The sequence below is a fragment of the Aspergillus bombycis genome (assembly GCF_001792695.1).
Source record: "Aspergillus bombycis strain NRRL26010 chromosome Unknown contig00027, whole genome shotgun sequence".
Lineage (NCBI taxonomy): Eukaryota > Fungi > Ascomycota > Eurotiomycetes > Eurotiales > Aspergillaceae > Aspergillus > Aspergillus bombycis.
Genome location: NW_019170029.1, coordinates 232,605 through 248,168, shown reverse-complemented (window position 1 = coordinate 248,168; position 15,564 = coordinate 232,605). Strand labels below are relative to the sequence as shown.

At 48.8% G+C, this 15,564-nt stretch overlaps 7 protein-coding genes across 7 annotated transcripts; 4 read left to right on the top strand and 3 right to left on the bottom strand.

Annotated features, from left to right (window-relative positions):
• Nucleotides 1-1,463: 1,463 nt before the first annotated feature.
• ABOM_004465 (CCR4-Not complex 3'-5'-exoribonuclease subunit Ccr4) lies at nucleotides 1,464-3,779 on the top strand (the record flags this gene model as incomplete). Its single annotated transcript, XM_022531595.1, has 2 exons — nucleotides 1,464-2,532; nucleotides 2,602-3,779. The coding sequence occupies 2 exons, from the start codon at nucleotides 1,464-1,466 to the stop codon at nucleotides 3,777-3,779; spliced, it is 2,247 nt and encodes a 748-aa protein (XP_022390699.1).
• A 709-nt stretch (nucleotides 3,780-4,488) lies between these two features.
• On the bottom strand, nucleotides 4,489-6,023 carry ABOM_004464 (tRNA (adenine-N(1)-)-methyltransferase; the record flags this gene model as incomplete). The annotated part of the gene is made up of 4 exons (XM_022531594.1): nucleotides 4,489-5,484; nucleotides 5,552-5,622; nucleotides 5,687-5,848; nucleotides 5,918-6,023. 4 exons carry the CDS (start codon nucleotides 6,021-6,023, stop codon nucleotides 4,489-4,491), a joined length of 1,335 nt encoding a protein of 444 aa, XP_022390700.1.
• Nucleotides 6,024-6,586: 563 nt separating this feature from the next.
• ABOM_004463 (putative Phosphoserine phosphatase) lies at nucleotides 6,587-7,562 on the top strand (the record flags this gene model as incomplete). Its single annotated transcript, XM_022531593.1, has 4 exons — nucleotides 6,587-6,688; nucleotides 6,745-6,821; nucleotides 6,883-7,334; nucleotides 7,405-7,562. 4 exons carry the CDS (start codon nucleotides 6,587-6,589, stop codon nucleotides 7,560-7,562), a joined length of 789 nt encoding a protein of 262 aa, XP_022390688.1.
• Nucleotides 7,563-8,003: 441 nt separating this feature from the next.
• ABOM_004462 (metallophosphoesterase family protein) lies at nucleotides 8,004-9,790 on the top strand (the record flags this gene model as incomplete). Its single annotated transcript, XM_022531592.1, has 3 exons — nucleotides 8,004-8,018; nucleotides 8,088-9,472; nucleotides 9,535-9,790. 3 exons carry the CDS (start codon nucleotides 8,004-8,006, stop codon nucleotides 9,788-9,790), a joined length of 1,656 nt encoding a protein of 551 aa, XP_022390704.1.
• Nucleotides 9,791-10,232: 442 nt separating this feature from the next.
• Nucleotides 10,233-11,629, bottom strand: ABOM_004461 (FAD-dependent oxidoreductase; the record flags this gene model as incomplete). The annotated part of the gene is made up of 3 exons (XM_022531591.1): nucleotides 10,233-10,707; nucleotides 10,789-11,186; nucleotides 11,339-11,629. 3 exons carry the CDS (start codon nucleotides 11,627-11,629, stop codon nucleotides 10,233-10,235), a joined length of 1,164 nt encoding a protein of 387 aa, XP_022390703.1.
• Nucleotides 11,630-12,667: 1,038 nt separating this feature from the next.
• Nucleotides 12,668-13,727, top strand: ABOM_004460 (uncharacterized protein; the record flags this gene model as incomplete). Its single annotated transcript, XM_022531590.1, has 3 exons — nucleotides 12,668-12,903; nucleotides 12,973-13,272; nucleotides 13,343-13,727. 3 exons carry the CDS (start codon nucleotides 12,668-12,670, stop codon nucleotides 13,725-13,727), a joined length of 921 nt encoding a protein of 306 aa, XP_022390687.1.
• Nucleotides 13,728-14,268: 541 nt separating this feature from the next.
• ABOM_004459 (GATA transcription factor LreB) lies at nucleotides 14,269-15,518 on the bottom strand (the record flags this gene model as incomplete). Its single annotated transcript, XM_022531589.1, has 2 exons — nucleotides 14,269-14,312; nucleotides 14,381-15,518. 2 exons carry the CDS (start codon nucleotides 15,516-15,518, stop codon nucleotides 14,269-14,271), a joined length of 1,182 nt encoding a protein of 393 aa, XP_022390689.1.
• Between the last annotated feature and the right edge of the window lie 46 nt (nucleotides 15,519-15,564).

Genomic DNA, 15,564 nt, shown 5'->3' with positions numbered 1-15,564 from the left:
TATTCTCTACTGTTATTTTGGTGTACAACCTAGGATACCTTCGGCGTTAGAATTCCAATATAGATCGTAAGGTGATTGTGGAACCATTTCGAACTCATCTGCATTTGCAGGTTGATTCTTGACCTAGCATCAGCTGTCTGCCTGTGACATGTATGCAGGAACGTGAGGCACGCTAAATATATCTTCGAACTTGGGACATCTGTCGTTCAGGTAATAAAGGACAACCCAATTTCCAAGGCAACCACGACGACCAACAAAGGGAAGGGCCTTATCATTGGGCTTTGATACTAAGTCAGCGTTTGAGTCTTGCAGATTTAACTGCATAGTTTGAAAGGAAAGGTCACACAATATGGTTGCAGTTGACTTCATCCTTTGTTTAAAGACGGAGATTAAAGCACCATGCTATACTACTAGTATCGCCGCCACCTCCCCCCCCTAGTGGGTGATGGTTGGTTGATGGTTGGATAAACCCACATCCGTTTTTTTCTTCTTTTTTTTGTTTTCAAATCATGGGAGACTGGGATGTATTGTAGTGTCAGCTTGGAAGTAGAGCTGGTTGGCTAGAAAGGGTATATTGAGGGCTGGTAGCTATGAAGCCCGTTCCACCCGACTATTGGGGTGGAAGTGGATATATCGAGGTCAGCACTTCCAGACTTCATAGTAGGGTCCATGGAACCGGGAACAACAAAGGTCATTGTTCAAAGATGGATTCTGTTCATCATTAGAAACCAAATTTTGTTTAACAACCCCTACAATTCATGGATAAGGGACTGGTAGAAGAAGAGTCTTCTGGTCCGTCCGTGGTATATGGGTTCGTGGAGAAGGACTGGATTTGGCTGAAAGCGACAGTTTTGAGAAGAAACAAAATCCGGGCGTCTTGAAAGCGGTCTTGGCTGATCGGCGGCGGCGAATCACGCCCTCGGATGCCGTGACCACGTGATCTCAGCGACTCCCGCCTTGGATGCAAAGCACTTCGCAGCGTCAAAGCGACGAGGGATTCATCTCCACAAGCCTTTGGCGCCTCAGTTACATCTGTTCACCGATTTATACGCGCCGTTCGTCAAATAGTTTAAACCTCATTGTCCTTGGGGCCGCTGTTTAACTCCGCTCCAGGCTTCTCGCTAGACCGCCTCCCCCACTTGTTGCTCTGACTCGCTCGTCCGACGCCGGCCCCTATCGTTCGACCGTACGTCACCTGTGAGACTTCAAGACCTTCGGTTGCGACTGAGATTGACAGCAGACAATTTTGTAGTGGAATTGCTGCGGTTGTGATTTCCAGAGAGACACCTTGTTTCGGGGCGGTTCCGCTTCAGGACCCCATGTTGAAGAGAAGGAGAGAACGAACCCGGTCCCCGACTCCTCCTCTCTCTCCTGCCACTGCTCTGTCTCCAGCGTCGCTGATCCTCACTTTCCCCAAATCCCCCCCTCAAGCAAATAACTCACGGTCTCATCTGCCACGGTAAATGGCAGATGGTACCTACAGGTTCCAGCAGCCTGGGGCCGGGCAGTTCTTCTTTCAAACGCAACAACAACAACAACAACCTTCTCATCAACGACACCTTGCCCGGAACGGGACGAATTCTCCGACTGGAAGACTGAAATTTAGCCACGACACACCATCGCCTTCACGATCTCCTCCCCTTGGTCAGGCAGCTGCGCTCAACCCATTCACCATGTACAGTCAGACGCACCAAGGGCAGCATGTCCTGATGAATGGCGGCCAGGCTCACCAACGCTTCGGCATGCAGATGCCGAAGTTTCAATCCCAGAGTCACCATCCCCACCCTGCACAGCAAGCTCATCATCACACACACCACAACCAAGCCTCCCACAATATCAACCACCAGCACAACTTCTCCAGCGGGGCGTTGGCTGCCGCTACTCCCCACTTTACCCCGAGCCACATGCAAAATGGGGCTCATGCTAACGTTGACGAAGATATCGATGAATCCATGAATGAACATTGGCAACAACAGCTTCAGCTGGCCGCTGAATCGCGGCAGGCGAGTTCCCCGCATTACTATGCCCGCGCCGTCGCTCAACAGACGAAGGGCATTCAGATCGCTCCCAGTCAGCCTGAACCCCAGGAGAACGGAGGTGATGTGAAGAAGGGACTGACGAAAGTAAAAGCATCCCCAAGGCAGGGCTGGTATGCCCTCGATTTCGGCGGACAAGGACTCCGGGCACTCTCCACGTCTTTGTTCAGTTACGATTTCCTGAAAGAACTGTACCTAAACCACAACAAACTGAAGGCGCTACCCCAGACAATTGGCCAGCTGCGGAAACTGGAACACCTGGATCTCTCGGGCAATGACCTCACCGAACTTCCCGAGGAGATCGGCATGCTTACGAGCCTGAAGAAGTTTTACCTGTTCGATAACAATATTCGCACGCTTCCTTACGAAATGGGATACCTTTACCGGTTGGACACTTTGGGCATTGAGGGAAACCCATTGAACGATATTCTGAAGTCTCAGATTATGAAGGAGGGTACCAGAGCTCTGATAAAGTATCTGAGGGAAGAAATGCCAGGTTTGTGAAATCATTCAATACTGTCAATGGAAAGTCTAGTGTATATTGATGCTAACGAATGTGCCTTAGAAAACCCCCCTCCTCCGGACAGAGATTGGGTTATTCTTGATGAGACTGCAGGCACCTCCGCTGAGAAGATCACCGTCCTTTCCCACAACGCACTGTGCGATTCATCTGCAACACAGTCCCACTTCGGATATACCCCTTCTCGTGCCCTATCATGGGAGTTTAGAAGAGATCTCATCCTTAGCGAGCTAAGGTCTCACGACTCGGATATCGTTTGCCTTCAGGAAGTAGATCAAGGTAGTTACAACGGTTATTTCAGAGAACAATTGGCCTACAACGGGTACAAGGGTGTGTATTGGCCTCGAGGAAGAGCAATGGGCATGCAGGAGGAAGAAGCCAAGTCTGTCGATGGCTGTGCCACCTTCTTTAAGGGGACCAAATTTATTCTTCTTGACAAGCAGATGATCAACTTTGGCCAGACGGCAGTACGGAGACCTGATGCTAAGGGTCAGGATGATATCTACAACAGATTATGGCAGAAGGATCACATTGCAGTTGTTGTCTTCCTTGAAAACAGGCTAACGGGCTCGCGGTTCATCGTTGTGAACGCCCATCTCTATTGGGACCCGGCCTTCAAGGATGTCAAGTTGATCCAGACAGCTATTTTGATGGAAGAGATCACGAAGCTCTCCGAGACGTACGCAAAGTGGCCTGCGTGCACCGACAAGACGGCATTCCGCTTTTCAGAAGCGGAAGGTGGTGAAGCGCAAACTCCACCGGAACCCGCTCCATCCGTGGAGTATACCAGTGGCGATCAAATCCCTCTTTTCATGTGTGGAGATTTCAACTCATCGCCTGGGTCAGCGGCGTACAACCTGATTGCGAATGGACGGCTATCGGAAGCGCATCCGGATCTTGAGAAGCGACTTTACGGAAACTTGAGCCGGGTTGGTATGACCCACCCGTTCAAGTTGAAATCCGCATACAACTCGATCGGCGAGTTGAGTTTCACGAACTATACACCTGATTTTAAGGATATTCTGGATTATGTCTGGTTTACATCGAACACGCTTCATGTTTCGGCGTTACTCGGCGAGGTGGACAAGGACTATCTACAGAAGGTTCCCGGGTTCCCTAACTTTCATTTTCCTAGTGATCATATCGCATTATTTGCGGAGTTTGTTGTTAAAGGGAAAAAGGGAAAGGTGGTGGAGGCGGATTTTGGACCGCAACGGAATTGAGGGACGGTGCATGCTGAATCTTACGAGACTGGTGTTTGCGTAGCCGGTTTGTCTTGTTATCTCGGAATCTTTGGGGGCTTTTCACGTGTCTGTGGTGTTCGTCTAGTGCTTTTTCTTTGCTCATTTCCTCCTTTAACATTCTTGTGAGTCTTATCTGTTGTCATTGCTGTCGCCAGAAGGCGTTCATGCAATTGAACCTGCGTATCATTTTCTTGGAAAGTAGCTTTCAACGGCGCGGCTGTTTCATATCTTTCTCATTACATGTGCTAGGATCTTACTCTTTCCCTCGTGTCGAATTTCTACTCACATCTGTGGTTTTTTCTTCCATACTTGGTGTTGAGGGGCTGAAGGTCACCTGGCTTGGAGTAGTTGGGTCATGAAGATGTTTCTCTTCTTTGCAATGATTTCATTCTTAGGCGAATGGGGGTTTCTCTTTGATCGCTTGTTTTCATATAGCCCTGAGGCCTTACACAGCGTCTCCAGGTGAGTAGAGGACTGCCTATAAGTGTACTATGGATGCTCGATGTCGAGGTAAATTTTTCTTGATATATTAAACAGTGGCTCATTTGATATTTGGAATATTGCTAGCAATCAAGCATAGAGACGAGCTTTTGTTAAGGGACGTAGATGCATCTATCTTTACACGAGTCCTTGATATAATACAGCAGTGGTTGATGTTACAAACGGGGGTATCCAAACTAAAAGCGATTCACTGTTTCTGGGAATCCTCTATCCGTCTCCATATTCCAACAAACCCTCCACCTACTATACGGGATCCGACCTTCGGCCGGCAAACAAGCACACTATCTTCGTCCTTGGGCGCTTCCTCAGGGGTAGAGACACTCTCCACGGAACCTTCGTCAAGAGCCTCTCGATCCTGCTGGACAGACCCTTCGCTCGTTTCAGAGGACTCAGTCCATGACGAGGGATCCGCACGAGACTTCTTCACCGCAAAGCGGACGTCCCATTGACGTCCACTACTGATGCCGGGGCCAAGCTCAACGACCTTCTCTAGGATGAATGGCAACTTCTGCCGACGGATCAGGTCCACGCAATCGCCGATCTGGGTGATACTGGGCATGAAGACAGCGAGAACGCCGTTTTCCTTCAGGATCGGGGCCACGTGGGGGATGCGCTGGTGCGCGGCTGGCATGTCCAGAATCGCATATGAGAGGAACGGGTCGGCCGTTTTCTGCGTTAGCGATAGAAGACTAGTTGGGGTGCGAAGTCGTTTCTGCTCTGCTATCCAGTTTTCGACGTGGCCCACGTAGAAATCAACGTTGCCTGCATAGAGACCCCGTCGGAACCCGCGGACAGTTTTCTCGGCAAGGGCGGAGAATTTTGGAGATACGTCCACGGTATGGATTATGGCTCTGCGTTGAGTCCGCCAGGCATCCCATTGTTGTTGGGTTGGGTCGACGGGTGTTTCGTTATTGGGGGTGCTTTCTTTGTTCTTCCCTTCTGGTTCCTCGTCCGGTCGTACGGGTCGGCCTTGGAGGTATTGGATTTGGGATGGAGCTGGTAGCGGCGGGGGTGTTGGGTTTGCGGCTTGAATTGCGCGCGCCAGGTGCAGTGTTAGGGAACCATGACCAGTTCCGGACTCGAGGATTTCGAGAGGCCGTTGAGCGTATTCTTCTCCTTCTGCTGGAGGCGCTACGTGGATATCGAGTAGGGAAACGATGAGATTGGCGTCCGCGGCGTAGATCTACCGGCACAGTATTAACCATCTGGGCAGCAGCGGAGCTGTCAATGGTGAAAGATCGCATTCATACCGGTGTTACCAAGCGAGGCGTTAGGGCAACATATTCGTCCAGCGTAGGGAGTGTGAGTCGATATTCAGGGCCTGTAATCAGGGTGGGAAATGATGTTAGGCTTTGATTTGTCTTTTTCATGTCCGTTTGACCAACTGAGGTTGTGCTGACCTTTCTGCGCCTGAATTCGCTCGCGGACTCGCCGACCGATGATGTTGTTATGCTCTAGGTACCCACGCCGGAGATCTGTTTTCTGACCCTGCTGCAAGGGTTTCGTCAACGATGGGGTTTTGCCATGGACGATGGCTCGGTCTCCCTCTAATCATTCCAATTTGGTTATTAAGGGCGAACGTAGCAATGCGACGGGGCCGTGGAGAAGAAGCATACCTCGAAAAAAGGAGAAATCTGTATCGATAGACCTCCGGAACGTTGGGACTGGCTTGGGAGAAGTCAGTCCCAAGGCTCGCCGCAGCGATTGAAGCATACGAGCCATTCAATCTCAATTGGATTCAAATGGCTGTATGACGTGGGAAGATCTTATAGACTGGATCTGATGTTCTCTTCCCAGAATCCGTCTTCGGTTCGGCTAAAAGTGAAGGGACCCCAAAAAAAAAAACAGGCCCCATAAATCAGATAGCGTGATATCAAGATATTACATCAACGGGTAAATTTCTCTCTTTTTTTACTCCGCATAATTCCCAGAAACTGGTTTAGTGCGGTTTACTCCGTACTAAATAATAGTGAACGGCCGCTCAGGCACCACATTTGTTCAATCAGGCAACTTTAAACACTGAACGATGGCTGAACTACTACTAAACAGATCGAGTATAGCCACATCGCGGGGTTCTTGTCCTGGCGTCTCTTCCTTTTCCTCTTCACCGGTGGGATAACAATGAATGCCGTATCCTTTTAGCTTTACTTCCCTTCCAGATTATTTCTATTCCTATCTCTTTTTTTCTAAAAAAAAAAACATACATCTACCCAGGTATTCCCTGTTTTCACCGTCGCTTCTCTTAAAACAGCTTTTCTCCGTGTAATCACTCCCACACCGTCACCATGAGCGCTTCAAATCTCCCTTATATGAGGACTAACCCCAAGATCATCTTCTTCACGGACTTTGACGGGACCATTACACTCCAGGACAGCAATGACTTTTTGGTACTCGTCTTCCCAGAACCAGTTACAGGACTCCGAGCTAATTGGCCTTGACCTAGACTGACAACCTCGGTTATGGACAAGAAAAACGTCGTCAAGGGAACCTGGACGTCTTGGAGAACAAAGTTAGCTTTCGGTAAGTATCACGGTATAGGTAATCTCCTCGAGGCACAGTCTATTAACCCATCTGCTGTTAGTGATGCCTTCCGCGACATGCTAGACAGCGTCAAGGTTCCCTTCAATGAATGCATCGAGCAATTGAAAAAGAACATGCAGCTCGATCCATACTTTATCGAATTCTACCACTGGTCCAAAGAAAACAATGTGCCAATTGTAGTATTGTCATCCGGCATGACCCCGGTTATTAGCGCCCTTTTCGAAACTCTGCTAGGACATAAGCCCGATGACCACCTTGTTATTGTCGCCAACGATGTGGAAAGCCGCGATGGCAAGGATATTAACACTGAGGGTGGCTGGCAGATTAAGTATCATGATGATAGCCATTTCGGCCACGACAAATCCTTGGAGATTAAACCCTATGCCGCTCTGCCGGACAACGTGCGCCCGACCCTGTTGTATGCGGGAGACGGCGTCTCAGACTTGTCTGCTGCTTCGGAGACCGATCTTTTGTTTGCTAAGAAAGGAAGGGGTGCGTGTTTTTTCTTTAGGGTTTTCTTATTGCTTTTTTCCATCCTCTTCAGTGAGCTGACTATTCCTAGATCTGGTGACCTATTGTGAGCGTCAAGGCACACCTTTCGCCGTCTTTGAGAGCTGGTCCTCAATCCTCGCCACAACGAAAGATATCCTGAGCGGCAAGGTCACGATCAAGAAGGTGGCCCAGGAAGGACTTGAAACCGTCCACAAAGAGGGAAACTAAGGATAGATATCTGCCTGTGCTAACAGGGAGGCCGTTAGATTTATAAATATACATAGAGAGAGAGCCCCATAGATACTAAATCTGCCGTTGTATAACCATGAGATAGTGAGCACCCTGATTCATAGTAATTTCCTAATATTAGACGTCTGGCCACTGATGACCGGCCCACGGACCCACAGGGCTTTGATCGGCTCAGTCACGGTGGGCGTGACCGCCTTCTAGACTTGGCGGGATTTGCGGCGACCTTCAAAATACGGGGGAATTTCGGCTCCAGTTGAATTGCTTTATCCTCCATTTTACGGCCCCTTGAGATGACCTAGTGTTAGGTCTTCTCTGTGGCGAGCCCCAACTCTTCTTTTGCGGCTTGCTATACTTCATCATGCTTCAGCGCTCGGCAGTTTTTCATCGATTTGGAACTTGCCAGGGGTTTTCACTACCAACATGACACGCCGATTTGTATGGTCCCTCACATCGGTTTCTATAGCTTGTGTGCGATGTTTGGGTGTCTAACCTTTCGTCTTATAGGTTCGCGCGGGTGTACAACTCGCAGTATTTGCTGTTTGTATACTGGTTTTCGTCGTAACTCTAGATAACCGGTTTCGCGTCCTACCTGCCGCTATTCATGGCCACCTCCCTTCGCACTATTCAGGACTCGTCGTTACAGATGTCACTATAACATCGTGCTCGTATATCAATCCCTTCTCCAAATGCAAACCCATTTCGCAATCATGGACGCAAGTCGACAAGGATCTTTATTTGCGCACGGGTTGGACGTCCACCGCCTTTGTCCAATTTGAACGGAAAAGGGAGGAGGACCTACTTCCTACGGACAAAGTTGTGATCGATTTGAAGATTAGTCGGCTTGTTCCAGAGACCACTGAAGATACTAAGGATGGGGAGAAAGACGAAGCCACGTGGGAACCGAGACCAGGTGGCATTTGGCTGAGACGAACAGCCAAGCGCCACGCGAGTGATTCGCAGACTGCGATCACCTTAGTCGATGTCCTTTTCGGTGCCGATGCGGTGGATCCGCGGATTGGCTGGGAGGTCAGAGATACGCCACTGCTGCTAGATAGTCGGACGGAGGAGTTGGAAGCCCGTATCAGTGTTCAGAGGGGAGATCCGCAGAAGATGAAAAAACCAATCCCCAGGATCAATGAACATGGTCGCTTTAAGATTATGCAGCTGGCTGATTTGCATTTGAGCACCGGTCTTGGATTGTGCCGTGACCCTATCCCAGCGGAACCTGTTCCTGGCCAGAAGTGTGAGGCCGACCCGCGGACACTCGAGTTTGTGGAGAGGCTCCTTGATGAAGAGAAGCCCGATATGGTGGTCCTCACTGGCGATCAGGTAAATGGCGAAACCTCTAAGGATGCACAAAGTGCGCTTTTCAAGTCTGTCAAGCTGCTCGTGGATCGCAAAATCCCCTATGCAGCTATTTTTGGCAACCATGACGACGAAGGCAATCTCAACCGGTCGGAGCTTATGGCCATGTTAGAGCAACTGCCGTATTCATTGTCGTCGGCTGGCCCCGAGGATATTGACGGTGTTGGTAACTACATCGTCGAGGTTCTTGGTCGTGGTACTAGCGCACACTCAGCTTTGACTCTTTATCTTCTTGATTCGCATTCGTATTCGCCAGATGAACGACAATTTCGAGGTTATGACTGGATCAAACCCAACCAGATTCGCTGGTTCAAGAACACTGCCCAGGGCCTTAAGAGTAAACATCATGAATATGCGTACATGCACATGAACATGGCATTCATTCATATTCCGTTGCCCGAATACCGTGACCCAAATAACCTGTTCATTGGCAATTGGGACGAGCCCCCGACCGCTCCAGGATTCAATTCAGGGTTCAAGGATGCACTCGAAGAGGAGGGTATCCTTTTTGTTAGCTGTGGGCAGTAAGTTCAAACTTGTTTTGCCCAATCTGTGATGTCTTTGTTACTAATGAATGGACTTGTAGTGACCACGTCAATGACTACTGCATGCTTAACAATAACAAAGACGAAAAGCCGTCGCTCTGGATGTGTTATGGAGGAGGCGTTGGATTCGGAGGCTATGGAGGCTATAAAGATTATGTCCGGCGTGTGAGGTTCTTCGACTTTGACATGAATGCAGGGCGTGTTATGACTTATAAGCGACTTGAGTACGGCGAAACAGAGGCCAAGATTGATGAACAGATGATAGTTGACGGTGGTGCCGTAAGAGGACTGTCGTGAAAAGATGAACATCCACAGTGCTTTTCACATTCTGGATTTGAGAAAAAAACCTGTTGCCCCTCAGCTTCTTTGACTGAGTGGTCTAAACCTTACAACATATCATTATCAATGCTGGCATGCCCTCTGTTTCTTTCTATCCCCCACTCTTTTACATTCTACTCTTGTGTTGTTTATATTATCTTTATATAGTGTGAGGACGTCAACATATGCTGGCTCTGGAGGGCGTCGGCTGGGGAGTTTTGCTTCGCGGGGAACGGGACCAAAGGAATTATCAAAAGAATGCTATTCTTTGTTTGCTACTTGCCTTTCATACATATCCGCACCACCATCCATGTTCTTAAGAGCGCTGTGTAGGTTTCTCATGGGTTAATGAACCTCTTTAGATATTTCATAGGTGGTCGTATAGTGGGCTTAAAAGTGGTATTGATTATCTATAAGCTCCCTACCACCATTTCTCGAAGAAAACACGGTCACTTGCATCGCCTATGAGATCTCGAAGAGCAGCGACAAACTCATCAGTCATCGCAGGCGGACCGCACACATAACAAACTGTCTCCTCAGGCTGGATATCTCCATTCGGGCCAGCAAGAGCCGTACGCAGATCACCCTGATTGATCCTCCGTGGGTGAATACTCAAGTCATCGGGCTGTTCTAGTAGAAGTGGAGACGATGCATCTCGTAAGCTGGTAACAAACAGATCGAGAGTTATGCGTAACCGATGAGACTGAGACTGGGAACGACTGATCTGACGGAGACGAGAGAGGAAGAGGATCTGATCTAAGACGGATTCAGGAGCCTCTTGGGCTGTTGCTGTTGGGAGTTTAGTAGAATAGAGAAAGTGGATATTAAAAGGGTGATGTGAAGCTGGGGTCTCGTCGGCATTGTTATTTAAATGTGAGAGGATGGAGATTAATGGACTTGTGTTTTGGTTAGCATGTTGATATTGGAGTATACTGGATATATATTCCATGTTGCAGTCAGTAGCGCTGGGGACTTACTTGATACCCACTCCCCCAGCGATAAGAACCACGTTCTTGACCTTTTCGAGGTCTATCCCGGATGGAGGAGGCCAGACGAAGCTGCCTCCGACTCGGATGCAGAGCTCCTTTCCCAGAATTTCATTTTTGGGTTTCCAAAGCCAGGCACTGGCGGGATTGGAGAGTGCCTTTTGCACGGCTAGTTCGACGTACGGGTCTCTGCCTCTTGGGTCTACCGGAGGTAGACCTGTTTCCTCGTCTTCCACGGCAAGTGACTCCGCCGTGGGCTGTAGAGAGGGGAGGGGTTCAGCATCTGCTGGCGTTGAGGTGATACTAAAACCCCCGGCGTCGGATATAGACGGAATGTGCACATCTAGCCATTGACCAGGGGTGAAGGTGAATGGCTGAGGTTGATCAGACTGTTATGGTGTTAGTATATGCTCCAAGTAGCTGTGGCTCTTGAGAACATGGACAACTTGGTAGGACCCAAGTATCAGTGTCGGAGAACCGTTGCTACATCCGTGACAGAACTAATTGATTGGAAAGTAATAATTAATTGAAGATATTATACCTCTTCGTCATCCTGATTTGGTTCCTCTAGAGCTTGCACCCGCGGAGGGATGGTCAAGTGCAGCAGCCGTATGGTAGGATTGACCTCTTCGATATGTGATAGCCGCACATTGTACAGAATATTTTGCCGGGGTTCTGCTGCGGTGCGCAATTTATGAGGCACCGACGTCTTTTTACTGGCCAGGGAGCTCATTTCGTGCCGAATCACCGACGGACGGCGCTTATGCAACAGGTTGAGGTTGGGCGGTGGCTTATGGAGTTGGCGGCAACGCAAGAGTTGGAGGGGTCGCATGTGGTATCTAGTAAAGAGATATACCCACTTAGGAGCGCATTTGGTATGATTGGTACTGGAGCATTTAAGTTCCTCTTTTTCAAATCCCTGTAGAGATGTGTGATAGGAAAAGATGTGGGTTGATGTCGAACTTTGGAGGTCAAGTGACATTTACATTCAATGACGCTTTGTTACTAATACATACAATACAGACGCTTTTAACTCTAGATTACATTAAACCCACCTTTCATCCTTTTCACTTACTTCTATGTCAGAAAATGTTGTTACCATAAAATATTCTCAAATGAAGCAAGAAATGAGCACGATCTTTGGATACCTGGTGTCTTCCCTCACGCCTGGTTTTGTTATGCACGTGGAATCACAGAAGCACACTGGATAATGTTTAGACTCCCCACTCCAGCGCTTTGCTCTCTCACAGGACAGCCGAAGGAAACTATGAATCCCTGCGGCACTACGGACATATTCACAGACTAGCCAGTGGTGTCAGTCTGTTGCTCAACCATGCAGATCAATATCTCCATCACACGGCCTAGTGTGTGACGGCCGGCAGCCAATCTTCCACTTTAGCCATCTTATTGGTGATGAGCACCCGAGCCCCGGCTGGTGTTGGCGCTTCCCTGGCGGCAAGCATTGGCCAGATGCATCTCTAGGAAACAGTCAACTTGCGTTGCTCTAGAGTTTCTTTGGAGTTTTGTCGCCGACTCGAGGTGCTAGTGCCCCTCTTCTGATCCTCGCCATGGGCCATAGAGGTTGGCCCAGGCGACCTGGGAGCGCTCTACTCCATATTTACGGCGGCTTCGTCCCGGCTGATCCTCCAAACCTTTCTCTGATTGCTGTCTTCCTCCTGTCTCTTTGTGCTTTATGTGTTTGGCCGTCCGATGCGACTGAGTTGAATGCCCAGCCAGCCGGTCTGGCCACAGCGTAACTGTTCAAGGACACAAGCTCACAGCGCAAATTCTCTACCTACATTGTATACGCCACTGATCCACCGACCACGGGAACTTGTGCCTTCGCGGAAACAAGTATACAATCGGCATCATGGCTTACTTACCACGAAAATGGCGCAAACATAACCTTTTTTATATTCTGATGGCTATTGAGCTTCCCATTACTATTGTCATTCTCACATTCACTGGAATTGCTTCCCATGATCTATACCGGACCAAATTATGGCAAGATGGAGCAGATAATGGCTTCAACAGTTCTCCCGATGAGATTCTCTATGCTGCCGCGAATTATAGGCCCTATAAAGTTCCTATGGTCTGGGGCTCTTTGTATGTATTCATCCTTTACCTTACAATGATTCGGCCTGAATCATGCGACAATCACTAACAGCGTTGTAGCATAACGAATTACAATCTAGTCCTTGGTGTTTTGAGCACTTTCATTTTGATAACCAAACTCCCTCTCCATATCCTACGGATATTTTACCCGCCTTTGTCAGTGTTCGTCCACGTGGGACTGTTCATAGTATATATCGTGTCGGCCAGTTATCAAGCTGGTTCTGACAAGTCGGATCCTAAGCATCTACAATCAGGCCCGCCATGGTATCTTACGAAGTCATGCAGCGTTGCTTCGAATAAAGATAATATCGGATATTGCCGACAAGCCAAGGCGCTCTTTGGGTTTAGTATCATTATCATGTGGGTGGTACCTAACATTAAAATGAATATTTTGTCTCTTAGCCCTAATTAACTGATATATTATTCATAGTGTTCTTTATTTTGTCGAAATTATCGTGAGCGCCCACTCCTGCTTCTTGACCGAGGATGAAAAGGCAGAGCGCGACGAACGCCGTGAAGAAAAGAGAACCATGAAGGAGTACGAAGATATGGTTCTCAAGACCCCCCGAACGTTCCCCATGATGAGTCCCGCGCTGCCTTCAGGGAGTGCTACGCAGATGATGCCTACCATGTCGTCACGAAGCCCTGACTTCAGTACCTTCGGGAATGGATCGTCAGACCTTCCGCTCCGGGACCATTTCAGCACACCAAACCCTCGTCCACCAACACAGCAAGAGTCATCGGAAACCTTGGCACCGGGAAATCAACCTCAGATGTACTTTCCGCCACCTCCTAAGAAGGCGGCCAAGGTGTGAATGTACTTGGAAGTTTGTAAAACTGCCCTTGAAAATCTAATACCTACACGGTCATATGAGAGCCACTTATATTTCTATTTCAATTCCCGCTTAGCGATTGATTTGCATGAACCGGGTGTTTTTTTAGTCCCCGTTGGGGCACTTGCAAGGGGAACTCATGAGTGCTCACGTATTATGTTTGGACCTTTTCTGTTCATGTTGATTTTCTAGCTGTCATCTGTTCATTATACCATTATCGCGACAAGAGCACCTGCCATAGCTGATTGAATACAAAAAAGGATAGTAAACCGGAAGAGAGCCTTACTTATCCATAAGTCTCTTAAGTACCAAAACTTGGACCATGCATAACTCTCCCACAGCACAACCGCTGGAAAAAAATTGCCGTCACCATCGAACAAAGCCAGGATATACATTGCTCACGAAAAAGAAATAGCAGGACGGAGCAAAATGCAGGGGGGTATCGCCGCAGGAACATGTTTCGCAATGCAGGAACGAGGAGTACAATGTTACAAGTGTTGCCGATTCCACGTAGTGGTGGTGGCTAAATTTGATCTTGTCGTTTCTTTTCCTTTTTGGCCCAGCGTACTGGATATGCTATTAGTCTGGATACTTGCGACGAAGAGAAAGAAAGGGTGTATGGGCTGGCGACTTACATCCGCATGCATTACACAGAGTCTTGGGTCCCTCAGGTCCTTTTCTCCACTCAGGAGAGTCTGAGGTTCCACAATCGCTACACATATATTCACCTTTCTGTCTTTTCTTTCGATCGCTGTCCTGGATGACGCGGGCCTGCTGGTCTAGCTTGGCAGATTCCATATCATAGTGGATGAGGCGACCCTGGCGAATGCCAGTACTGAGTCCCTGGGAACGTTCACCATCACCGTAGTGTAGACCCGTCAGCATCTCGATTCCCTCAATATGAGACATGTCCTCCGCTTGGGCAAGTCTGTCAGCGACATTCTCCAGGTACGACCGGGAGTCGGGATCATCATTTGTGAGTGTGTCAGATGACTCGTTCTCATCACCAGACCCAGTGGTTTCGCGGAACGACGACTGATTGGAATGGGATCGGCTTGAATAGGAATTGTGGCGGGAGGTGGAATCGCCCGTGGAGTCGCCTGGATATAGCTGTTGGCCCGATGCCAGGTCTTCCTCCTCTTCCTGCCTTAGCTGTGCTATGCGCTGGTTGAGTCGCACGTTCTCGATTTTATGCTCCAGAAATGAGTCGACCAGCTGAGAGCCCCTCGTGGGATAAGGTCGGCACAGAAGAAAAACGCCAATGCAATCTTGATCTTGATTTTCAGAATTATCGTTCGGCTCGGAAATTTCCATATGCGGGTGGCCATGTGCCTCCAAGAGACAAGATGTATTGCTATTGTTGTCTTTCTTGCGAAACCGGAAATGGCAATACACTGGACGAGTCGTTGTGATACACTCTTTCATCTCCTCGGCAAATAGGGTCTTATCATCATTGTGTATAAAGCGCTCCAAGACGTTCTGCTGTAGTTGGTCTGCGTCGTAGCCGGTGATGGATTTGCAAGATGGCGATGCATATAAGATCTTACCGTCGGGGCTGAGAAGAAGTAGCATATCTTTCATCTCATTCAACACACGCTGTGGCCAACCCTGTTCATCCGCCGGGTCGGATGAGTTCTGCGCACCCGCATTGGCGGCCGGCGGTGGTGGAAGTTTTTGAACCTCTCTTGTAAAAGAATCATGATCCTCGGCCTGCATTCTGTGCTGATGATTCTGCGTTACCCCACTCTCGTGTTCGGCAGCGGTCCAATCCATCGTTGGCACCAGGGAAACCAACGATGTTTTTGCGGAGAGGAAATAT